Here is a 12,075-nt window from a genome sequence, read left to right on the forward strand (position 1 = left end):
ACTGATGGTTGTTTTCTTTCCTGCATTTGCAGAACAGCAAGAAATAAGCAGTACAGTACTTAACATGTTACGGCCATGCTTGAGAGGCATTTGACAGATCTTGGTTTCCCAGGGAGCAAGCAAGGCTGCTGTAGCTTGGTGACTCGTTTCCCCTGTTCAGATTTGAAGTTTTCTGACCTGGTTCATATTCTACATTTGCCGCGTTCTGCTGAGTTTTCATTTTCAAGGTGAAAAATTGGAACGCTTGGCTGTGCTCTTATCTGCACCTAAGCTTCAGGATGAGACCGTGGCTTTTCTTTCACAAAGGAGAAGCGTTTCTGTTGTGTTCTGGGCCTGATAAGGAAACTCAGCAGGCCCAGAATGTTGCAATTGGTCCCAGGCATTCCAAAAGCTGCCCGGGACCAGACAGAGAGGCGCGAACTGGCTAAATTCCTATTGGTTAACACTGTCTGGGTCTCTGGCCCCATAAAAAGGCCTGTGTGCCTTTTGTTCCTTGCTTGGGTGTTGGAGAAAGAGAATAAAGTGTTAGTTACTTGTCACCATGTGTCTTCATCATTCGCACGCGAACGACGAACTCAACAGTTTCTGTCTCGATTATGTCACTGGAGATGTCATAAGTACAAAGAGGCACTTTCCACCTGCACAAAGTCAACAAGTACTGTAGGGATCAAAGTTCTTGCTTAGGCTTGCAAGATTCAAATGCAAGGAAGACAGGCTCAAGAAACAGACGGATCTCAACAGACTTGAACACTGGGCCTTATCTAACAAAATGAAATTCAAATTCAATAAGATTTTACACTTAGCAGGAAAAATCCAATATACAGGTACAGATTAGGTGAAAACTGGGTCAATAATTGTGAGAGGGATCTTGGAATCCTAGTGGACAATCACTTATATATGAACCATCAGTGTGCTGCAGCTGCCAAAAAAGCTAACATAATCTGAGGTTGCATTAACAGAAGGATAGAATCAAGATATCATCAAGTATTCGTACCGCTTTATAAATCTTTGCTAAGACCACACTTGGAATACTGCATCCAGTTTTGATCACCATATTATTAAAAAGACGCTGAGACTCTAGAAAGAGTGCAGAGAAGAGCAACAAAGATAGTTAGAGATCTGGAGGCTAAAACATATGAAGAACGGTTGCAGGAACCGGGCATGGCTAGTCTAGTGAAAAGAAGAACTGAGTGACATGATAGCAGTCTTCCAATATCTGAGGGGCTGTTACAAAGAAGAGGGGGGCAACCTATTTTCTGAAGCACCATAAGGCAAGACAAGAAGCAATGGATGGAAACTAATCAAGGAGAGAAGCAACTTGGAACTAAGGAGAAATTTCCCGACAGTGGGAACAATCTACGAGTGGAACAGCTTACCTTCAGAAACTGGAATCCTTGGTACTATGAACTTGGTGATTTTCTTGCAGACATTTCATTACGCAACTAGGTAACGTCATCAGTGCTAGAAGGGAGTGGGGTTTGCTCTTTATTTATATACAAGTGGCTTGCCCTGTCAATGTTGAAGGGAGTTCATAGACTTGTACATTTAACAGAGAGCAAACCCACTCCTTTCTAGTGTTGAAGCTACTGAACAATGGACAATGGATGGAAACTAATCAAGGAGAAAAGCAACCTGGAGTTAAGGAGAATTTTCCTAACAGTGAGAACAATTAACCAGTGGAACAGCTTGTCTCTGAAAGTTATGGGTGCTCCATCACTCAAGGCTTCTAAGAAGAGACTGGACAGCCATTTGTCTGAAATGGCATAGAGTCTCCTGCTTGTGCAGGGGGTTGGACTAGAAGACCTCCAAGGTCCCTTCCAACTATGTTACTCTGTTATTCCCCAGCTTCCTGTTGATCAGATTTGCCAGACTACTACTTCCATCATGCTCAGCCGGTATTGTCCAGGCTGCTTCTGAATTTAAAAGGTGAGACATGGAAAATGCTGCTCACCTCCACCATTAGCCTTGAACTCTGTCTCTCCTTGACTAGGCTTTAGGGTTGGGTAGGGTGAACCTGGCGAGGAAGAATTAGTGCCACTTATAAGGAGAAGACAACTAAACATCTTAATTTGCTCGGACACATTTATTTATTTAAATTTATATGGCCATCCAGCAACCCTGCACAACATCCAAACAGAAACCACAGGACAAAGCTTTCCACACAGAAGGCAAACTTTTTCATTCGAAAGAAATAATTCAAAACTAAAACAGCGGCCAAGAACAGAAAGCAACAGAATGTAATGAAATAGTAACTCCGCTGAGGCACAATCACAAAATGACTACAGTGGGAACTCAGGTTTCCCAAGGCTCAGATTGCCCGAGGATTTGCTGATACAGTTGTACAGAGGAATTATTGAGTCTGTCATTTGTACAGCAACCAAACAGGACAGGTACAGACTTCAACAGATAGTGAGGACTGCAGAAAATACAACTGCAACCAGCCTGCCTTCCTCTTGAGGACCTGTATACTGCATGAGCCAGAAAGAGGGCTTAGAAAATATCTACAGGCCCCTCACATCCTGGACATAAATTCTTTCAACTTTTCCACTCAGGATGCTGCTATAGGGCATTGCGTGCCAAAACAGTAAGGCACAAAGATTTTTTTTTTCCCCCATGGCATCACTCTGCTGAACACCTAATTCCCACATCATTGTGGTACACCTAAGAATATCTAATCATGTAGTAGGACTGTATTAATATTATCCTCCTCGTTTTTCTTATCTTTTCATTTTTCCTACTGCCTTCTCCAAATCACACTGATTAACAATTAATCAGTGAAAAATTGGATATGTCTAGTTTAATGAAGAGAAGGACGAGGGGGGACATGATAGCAGTGTTCCAATATCTCAGGGGCTGCCCCAAAGAAGAGGGAGTCAAGCTTTTCTCCAAGGCGCCGGAAGGCAGGACAAGAAGCAACAGATGGAAACTAATCAAGGAGAGAAGAAACCTAGAACTAAGGAGAAACTTCCTGACAGTTAGAACAATTAACCAATGGAACAACCTGCCTCTAGAAGCGGTGAATGCACCAACACGGGAAGTTTTTAAGAAGAGACTGGACTATACCATTTGTCTGAAATGGTATAGGTTTTCCTGCCTGAGCAGGGGGTTGGACTAGATGACCTCCAAGGTCCCTTCCAACTTTATTATTATTATTATTATTATTATTATTATTATTATTATTATTATTATTATTACTACTACTACTACTACTACTATTACTACTACTACTACTACTACTACTACTACTACTATTACTACTATATAATGTCTCCGGCCATGAGCAGAGGGTTAGACTAGAAAAATCTCTGAGGTCCCTTCCAGTTCTACGATTCTATGTTCTAAGTTAGTGGTTCTCAACCTTTTTAATGCCACGACCCCCAACCGGTCGTAAGTCGAGGACTACTCAACTGGTGCAGCACCGTTTGCAGAATGGGACTTTTGGCGGGCTCAGCAGGGCAGAGACAGCCTGGACAATTCCTATTGGCTTTTGAAAGCCAATAGAATTAGACTCTATTCAAGAGAGTCTATTCTATTGGCTTTCAAAAGCCAATAGAATAAAAGGGAGTAGCACAGCTAAGGAAAAGGGGGGGGGGGGAAATGGCAGACTGCGTTGTTAACGACCCCCGTGAAATGGTCGTTTGACCCCAAATGGGGTCCTGACCCACAGGTTGAGAACCACTGTTCTAAGTGAAGGATATCCATAGGATATGGTGAAAAATGTCAAGATGGGGGTTGACGGTGCAATCAAAACTCTGTTTTTTGTGTATGTTGAGGTGTACGTACAGGTTTTATTGGAAGACTTTGAAAAATAACACTGCAGACAAAGTCGGTGGCAAACTACTTACGTACTATGCCAAGAACATTGCTTGAAGACACCAGGAAGCTGGACTCTCCTTTAAACCAATTTTAAGCCAGACATTAGACATTTTGGACAGAGAAGGACCGGGATCTGTTCCCCTGGAGGCCCATCTTGGAAAAGACGACTGCTTTAGTTTTTCACCCACCCCTTCCTGAAAAAAAAAAAATCCTTTCATTTCACTCCCATCCAGCCCACCCAGTTTTCAGGGCAAAGTCATAAATAAATATAATTATAGGTGAACCCTGAGCGCATGAGTGGAGTGTTAAAATTACAACGCTTGTGCTGATGATATGCAGTGAATTTTCCTTTAAGAAATTCCTGGCAGAAGGCGATCCAGCCAGAAAGCTGGAGGTGGGGATGAGTCACCCAAATGAAAGGGAGAGAGAGAGAGAGAGAGAGAGAGAGAGAGAGAGAGAGAGAGAGAGAGAGAGAGAGAGAGAAGAGGCAGGAAAAGTTATTCCCGAAGAAAATATGCAGCCGTCCAACCTGACGTCAGATCTGTCTTTAATAAAGCTTCCCCAGAGTCAAGGAGAAGCGATTTCCATCTCCTGTCAATTCAGCGGCTGGAAACGGACTCCAGCAAAGGGAGTTGGATGTTGTCTTCTTCCAAGAACTGGGTTCAATCCATGTCTTTCACCCTGGCTTCCAGTGATGAGGTGGCTTCTGCCTTGGCTTCTAGTAACCAGCAGCATTTTGCAGGTAAGCTCCCCGCCCTGGTATGGTTTGGCAACCCAGGAGAAAGCGAGAGAAGAATGCTCATTACTAAAGGTGGAAGGTGGGGGGGGGGGTTGTTAAAAAAAAAAAACTCTCTCCCAGGCATTTAACTAACTGCAAGACTGAGAAAAGTTGCAGAGAAGGAAAAGACATTATCGCTTTATAATACCTTGGTAAGACCATACTTAGACTACTGCATCCAGTTTTGGTTACCACGATATGAAAAAGATTTTGAGACTCTAGAAAGAGTACAGAGAAGAGCAACAAAGATGATTAGGGGTCTGGAGGCTAAAACATATAAGGAACGGTTGCTGGAATTGGGTATGTCTAGTTTAACGAAGAGAAGGACAAGGGGGGACATGATAGCAGTGTTCCAATATCTCAGGGGCTGCCCCAAAGAAGAGGGAGTCAAGCTATTCTCCAAAGCGCCTGAAGGCAGGACAAGAAGCAATGGATGGAAACTAATCAAGGAGAGAAGCAACCTAGAACTAAGGACTGCATCCACTTTTGGTCACCACGATGTAAAAAAGATGCTGAGACTCTAGAAAGAGTACAGAGAAGAGCAACAAAGATGATTAGGGGGCTGGAGGCTAAAGCATATAAGGAATGGCTGTTGGGATTGGATATGACTACTTTAACGAAGAGAAGGACCGGGGGGACATGATAGCAGTATTCCAATATCTCAGGGACTGCCCCAAAGAAGAGAGTGTCAAGCTATTCTCCAAGGCACCTGAACGTAAGAAAGACAAGAAGCAATGTATGGAAATTAATCCAGGAGAGAAGCAACCTAGAACTAAGGAGACATTTCCTGACAGTGAGAACAAGTAACCAGTGGAACGACTTGCCTTCAGAAGTTCTGGGTACTCCCTCACTGGAGGATTTAAAGAAGAGATTGGACAACCGTTTGTCTGAAATGATACAGGGTCTCCTGCTTGAGCAGGGGGTTGGACAAGAAGACCTCCAAGGTCCCTTCCAACACTGTTATTCTGACCTCTGGCAAGGTGATCAGGTGAGGGCTGAAGAAGTACAGTGAGACCTTGAAGTACAGTGTCTATATGGAAGTTGTTCAGCTTTTTGACCCCTTAGGACAACTGTAGATCTGAGTAATGAGCTGGATGCGGGGGTGGTTGGGGGGGGGAAGAACCTGGAGAACAGAATGAAGCTAGACACATGGAACCACTCCATATATATTTTCCCATGTAGAGCTCCTGGTCTTGAAAATAAATGTGGGACTGCTTGGGTGGAGGACTATGGAAGAGTAGGGCAAGAGGAGATATTTAGAGAGAGAGATCAGCATCTCAAAGATAATAATACATGACTTCTGAGGGATGAATCAGTAACTTAGAAGATGCCACATGCGGCAGGAACTCGCTGGAAAATGCAAGCTTGTGAGATGAGATTTTTGCAAAGCTTGGAGGACTGCGGCAAAAGATTTACTAGACAGTGCCCAAACAGGAGAACTACATTTCCCACGTGGCAAAACAATTGAGGCCATTAAAAAGCACGGATTCCCTGATTTCCTGTAGGCTAAGCTCCAAGACTCAATCCAGAACATGACCCGTAGAAAGGGGCAGGTTGAAAAGCTTGCATAAAGGAAACAAATGTTAAGAAAAAGAAATTGAGCACAGGTTTCAGCGCTGAGGCTTTTATATCAGAGGTTGCCTTGTTCAGAAGCTGAGTAGGTAAAGCAGGTGAGATTTAGTAACTGCGGTGTCCTGAATCTTTGAATATCATTGGCAGGGAAGACGGGGTCTTTCGATAACTTCTAGATGGCCCTCTACCATTCAGAGGAACTACAGATCAGCCTACATGGAAGATGTAGGGGAAAAATCAGGGAGGGAGGGAGGAAGGAAGGAAGGAAGGAAGGAAGGAAGGAAGGAAGGAAGGAAGGAAGGAAGGAAGGAAGGAAGGATGGAAGGCAGGCAGGCAGGCAGGAAGGAAGGAAGGAAGGAAGGAAGGAAGGAAGGAAAGAAGGAAGAAAGGACCAGTCTGAATCAATTCACTGCAGGATAACTTCTAGATGGCCCTCTACCATTCAGAGGAACTACAGATCAGCCTACATGAAAGATGTAGGGGAAAAATCAGGAAGGAAGGAAGGAAGGAAGGAAGGAAGGAAGGAAGGAAGGAAGGAAGGAAGGAAGGAAGGAAGGAAGGAAGGACCAGTCTGAATCAATTCACTGCAGGATAACTTTAGATGGCCATCAACCATTCAGAGGAACTACAGATCAGCCCACATGGAAGATGTAGGGGAAAATCAGGGAGGAAGGAAGGAAGGAAGGAAGGAAGGAAGGAAGGAAGGAAGGAAGAAAGAAAGAAAGAAGGAAGGAAGGAAGGAAGGAAGGAAGGAAGGAAGGAAGGAAAGAAGGAAGAAAGGACCAGTCTGAATCAATTCACTGCAGGATAACTTCTAGATGGCCCTCTACCATTCAGAGGAACTACAGATCAGCCTACATGGAAGATGTAGGGGAAAAATCAGGGAGGGAGGGAGGGGAAGGAAGGAAGGAAGGGGCCTGGATCAGCAGGGGAAGGAAGGAAGGAAAGAAGGAAGAAAGGACCAGTCTGAATCAATTCACTGCAGATAACTTCTAGATGGCCCTCTACCATTCAGAGGAACTACAGATCAGCCTACATGGAAGATGTAGGGGAAAAATCAGGGAGGGAGGGAGGAAGGAAGGAAGGAAGGAAGGAAGGAAGGAAGGAAGGAAGGAAGGAAGGATGGAAGGCAGGCAGGCAGGCAGGAAGGAAGGAAGGAAGGAAGGAAGGAAGGAAGGAAAGAAGGAAGAAAGGACCAGTCTGAATCAATTCACTGCAGGATAACTTCTAGATGGCCCTCTACCATTCAGAGGAACTACAGATCAGCCTACATGAAAGATGTAGGGGAAAAATCAGGAAGGAAGGAAGGAAGGAAGGAAGGAAGGAAGGAAGGAAGGAAGGAAGGAAGGAAGGAAGGAAGGAAGGAAGGACCAGTCTGAATCAATTCACTGCAGGATAACTTTAGATGGCCATCAACCATTCAGAGGAACTACAGATCAGCCCACATGGAAGATGTAGGGGAAAATCAGGGAGGAAGGAAGGAAGGAAGGAAGGAAGGAAGGAAGGAAGGAAGGAAGGAAGAAAGAAAGAAGGAAGGAGGGAAGGAAGGAAGGAAGGAAGGAAGGAAGGAAGGATGGATGGATGGAAGGCAGGCAGGCAGGAAGGAAGGAAGGAAGGAAGGAAGGAAAGAAGGAAGAAAGGACCAGTCTGAATCAATTCACTGCAGGATAACTTCTAGATGGCCCTCTACCATTCAGAGGAACTACAGATCAGCCTACATGGAAGATGTAGGGGAAAAATCAGGGAGGGAGGAAGGAAGGAAGGAAGGAAGGAAGGAAGGAAGGAAGGAAGGAAGGAAGGAAGGAAGGAAGGAAGGAAGGAAGGAAGGATGGATGGATTAGTCTGAATCAATTCACTGCAGGATTACTTCATAGTTCTGATCTACCATTGTCAGCCCTTCAAGGTAGACCAGAGAAGAAGTACCAACCATGAGTACTAGTTTTGTCTTTACAGTCAAGTTACAGTGACCGCAGCTTGCAAGTCTGAAAGCATTCCTCCCCATCCTCACCTTCACTTTCCAGAAAACTAAAATCATGGGGTAGACAGTAAAGAAAAACATATATTAGAGAGATAAACTGCATGAATTCTTTTTGCCTCTTGTCTGCACAGCTATAATTGTTTGGCTTTAAATTCCTTAGCCAGGCAATGCAGTGTGTGTTTAAAATGGGGCTCGCACAGGGCTTTCTCGCTCTGTGTTTACATTCTCTGATTATAACTTGGTCTGTGGTTTTTATGATCACTTTGGACTTCTCCAAAGCACTGATGGAAAAAAAGGCACCATCATTTTGCAGGGTCAAATTTGGAGGGTCAATTTCTTTTAACCATCTAGGGTGAAGGTAGATCTTTCGTGATCAACAGCATCATTTTTCTGGAGAAATGCACAATCGTGCTCTTGTTAGGCAAATGCATGTGACAGTGGGATTGTTCTGCTCTTTTTGGTATGAGGGTCTTCATGGTGCATCTGCTTTAGCCTGTGGTGCAAATCTGGACCATCTGATTAATGATGGTTCAAAGTATCCTGCAAGTCTTGAGAATGAGTTACTCAGTACTCTGGATCAGCTTGTTGCATGAACACAACTATAAAGCTGGACAAAGCCTTTGAGATCATCATGTCCAGCCCTCTGCTCATTGCAGAAATCTAGACTACAGCATCCCAGATAGATAGATAGATAGATAGATAGATAGATAGATAGATAGATAGATAGATAGATAGATAGATAGATAGAAACACATCCACCTCTTTCCTTGGATATTAACTCTGCTATTAAGCTGTTCTTCCTTTCAGGAAACTTGCCCTAATGTTTAACTAAAATACACTTTCGGGTAAGTTTGCTCTGTATTCCATATTTTGCACTCTGAAACGATAGAATGATAGAGAACAAACCCTGATTTTCTCCATTCAAATACTTGAAAAGTGGTGTCATATCCCTGCCCCCAGCTCAAGTTGCCTTTGCGTGAATTCATCCAGCTGGACATCCCAAAGATGGTTTTTCAAAAGGCAACTGGACTTTGGTTTTTTCCTTGAAGATGTTTTGCTTCTCAACCAAGAAACTTCTTTGGTTCTGACTAAATGGTGGAGGATGGAAGGATTTATATTCCTTGCAGTCATCTTTCTGAGAGTCGTTGAGGACACTTGGAGGGTTTATCTATGCCCACAGGGTCACCTGAATAGTGCAAATGGGTGTGGAGCCTTCTGGGAAATGCTGAAAGGATGGTGTTGTAAACAGGAGATAGTTGGTGTCGTATCCCTCCCCCTCTGATGAGAGAGGTCTGTTCAATCCTAATGTAGATGACCACAATCATGACTGGATGACTTAGAATCTCCATAGACATCCAGATGGTAAGATATCCAGATGGAGAATCTCCATAGACATCCAGATGTTCTTCCCTCGCAGACTTTTCTACTCTTCCTTTGTCATACACATGAAGTGGTAGAGAAGTAATCTTATGTAGATGGTAACATGCCAACCTGATCCTACACTTCTGGTTGTGTGGGGTGGGATAGTGTCAGTGGTGGGATTCAAATATGTGAACAATCAGTTCTCTGTGTGGATGCCGCTTCTGGGAGTCCATTCTGGACCTGGGCAACAAAAAATTAGCTACCGGTTCTACCGAAGTGGGGCGAACTGGCTGAATCCCACCACTGGATAGTGTCCATCTCCTAGAAACTCCATATTAAGTGTGAAGATCTGTAGGACACAGGCTCTTATCTGTTTAGATTTATGCACACAGGTGGGTAAACTTGGTTGTGTGGACCAGTGATCCCCAACCTTTTGGACACCAGGGACCAGTTCTGTGGAGAGAGGATTTTCCGCGGACTGGAGGGGGTGTGGTTACATGTGCTGCCTGCATCCCGCGGATGGGGCTTTGCTTGTTTGCATGGATTGGTTGCTGGGATGCTGCAGCACCAGGGGGTTGGGGACCCCCGGTGTAGACCAACAGCATTGAGCAAAATTTCTAAGATGGCTTAATGTCTCCAACTACTGCATGGAAGATCTGTAGAACCAGTTTGTTCCAGTGTTAAGGCACCAGTCTGGAAAACAGGAGATGGTGAGTTCTAGTCCTGTCTTAAGCAGGAAAACCAGCGCTATGAATTTGGGACAATCACCAGGAGACTATGAGTTCTAGTCCTCCATTAAGCCTGCAATCTGGCTGGGTGACTTTGGGCCAATCGCCAGGAGATGGTGACTTCTAGTCCCTCTTTAATCAGGAAAGTTTAGGCCAGTGGTGGCGAACCTATGGCACGCGTGCCAGAGGCAGCACTCAGAGCCCTCTCTGTGGGCACCCATGCCATGCCCCGGAGATGGCAACCGTCCTCTTCAACCAGCTGCCCGCTAACTCGCCAAGGTCCCACATGGCTGGATGCATCCCAGCACCCATGCGCTAGTTGGCCTCTGTGTACGGGGGCCAATGGTACCAGGCCCCTGCCTCACCCTGCGACAATGGTACCCCTGCCCTGCCTCGCCTTGCCTCACCTCATCCCACAGGACCAGCCTCCTGCCCACTGCCCCACCCACCAGAGACCCCCTGGATCTCCCCCAACCCTGCCCGGCCCCCACAGGTGTCCCTCCCCAGGAACAACATTGAGTTGGCCACACCCACCCATCTGCCATGACCTGTAGCCATGCCCACCTGGCAGGCCACACCCACCCAGCAGCCATGCCCACCCGGTGATACATAAGTGGGTTTGGGGTTGAAGTTTGGGCACTCGGTCTCTAAAAGGTTCGCCATCACTGGCTTAGGCAGTTTTTTTCCCAAATGCAATCATATCTCTTCATATAATGTTGCCCTACCTACTTCGCAGTAATCAAGCCCTCCCCCCCAAACATTAGGGGCAGCCCCTATCTGGAAAAACAAATACCCCCCAAAAAAACACCTTTATATCTGCTCTTTTTAAGATCCCTCTTCTTATATCTGCTGGGTGCTACAAAAATCCAGTTTAAGGATCAGTTTGATTAGATTGAATCTGTAGATTCCATCGATTCATTCACTCAACATGATTTAAGTTGTTGAACTGAAGAGCTTTGGTGCAGCTGCTTCTGAACGTCCATTTCCAAATCAAATCGATGATTCAGACTGACTCGGCTCTATTTACCAATATGAACTGGCATCTGAAGTCAAATGAGTTAAACAGTTCAGAGAAAATTTTTTGCTTTGAAACAAAAGAAATTGACTTTCCAGAGACGCAGGATGCTGTGAGTCCAATCAAAGCTAACTTATATCCATTTCATTTTTTGCAAACCATTTCTCCATATGAAATCACATCTAATTTGAACATGTTCTGGGCTAGAGAAAGCCATTTAAACATCTATGTACTACTAAAACTCTCAGCTTTGTAACCTCTAACTGGGTGACATGATGCATTACAGGGCAAAACAGTACCTCCAGTCGGACTAACTTATAGAATGCATCCAAAATCTGGGATCCATCACTCCCATGGCATTGAAATATGGTAAATTTTATAAAAATCATTTTACAAAATTCATTTTATGAAGGCAGGACAAGAAGCAATAGATGGAAACTAATCAAGGAGAAAAGCAATCTAGAACTAAGGAGAAATTTCCTGACAGAACAATTAATCAGTGGAACAATCTGCCTCCAGAAGTTGTGAATGCTGCAACACTGCAAGTTTTTAAGAAGAGACTGGACAGCCATTTGTCTGAAATGGTATAGGGTTTCCTCCCTGAGCAGGGGGTTGGACTAGAAGACCTCCAAGGTCCCTTCCAACTCTGTTATTCTGTGCTATTCTAAAGCATTTTTATGACAAAATACATGTCACAACACATTTCCTCTGCTCAGTTTCTGATGTCTGACTATGCTGTACTGTTCAGCATGGGCTACTTTCAAGGCAGATAATATCTCTGAATATCTCCCTGAATAGAATAGAATAGAATAGAATAGAATAGAAT

The 12,075-nt window shown here is 44.5% G+C and overlaps 1 protein-coding gene across 1 annotated transcript in view; it reads left to right on the forward strand.

The window, feature by feature from the left end:
* The first annotated feature begins 4,298 nt into the window (after positions 1 to 4,298).
* CCN4 (cellular communication network factor 4) overlaps positions 4,299 to 12,075 on the forward strand; it is a 31,335-nt gene continuing 23,558 nt past the window's right edge. The window contains exon 1 of the mRNA XM_039350461.1: positions 4,299 to 4,558. Within this exon, the coding sequence (XP_039206395.1) occupies positions 4,331 to 4,558 (228 nt within the window). The 5' untranslated portion in view covers positions 4,299 to 4,330. The remainder of the gene's footprint in view (positions 4,559 to 12,075) is intronic.

Source organism: Crotalus tigris, unplaced genomic scaffold, assembly GCF_016545835.1.
Source record: "Crotalus tigris isolate CLP2741 ecotype Arizona unplaced genomic scaffold, ASM1654583v1 scf7180000018335.1346539, whole genome shotgun sequence".
Taxonomy (NCBI): domain Eukaryota; kingdom Metazoa; phylum Chordata; class Lepidosauria; order Squamata; family Viperidae; genus Crotalus; species Crotalus tigris.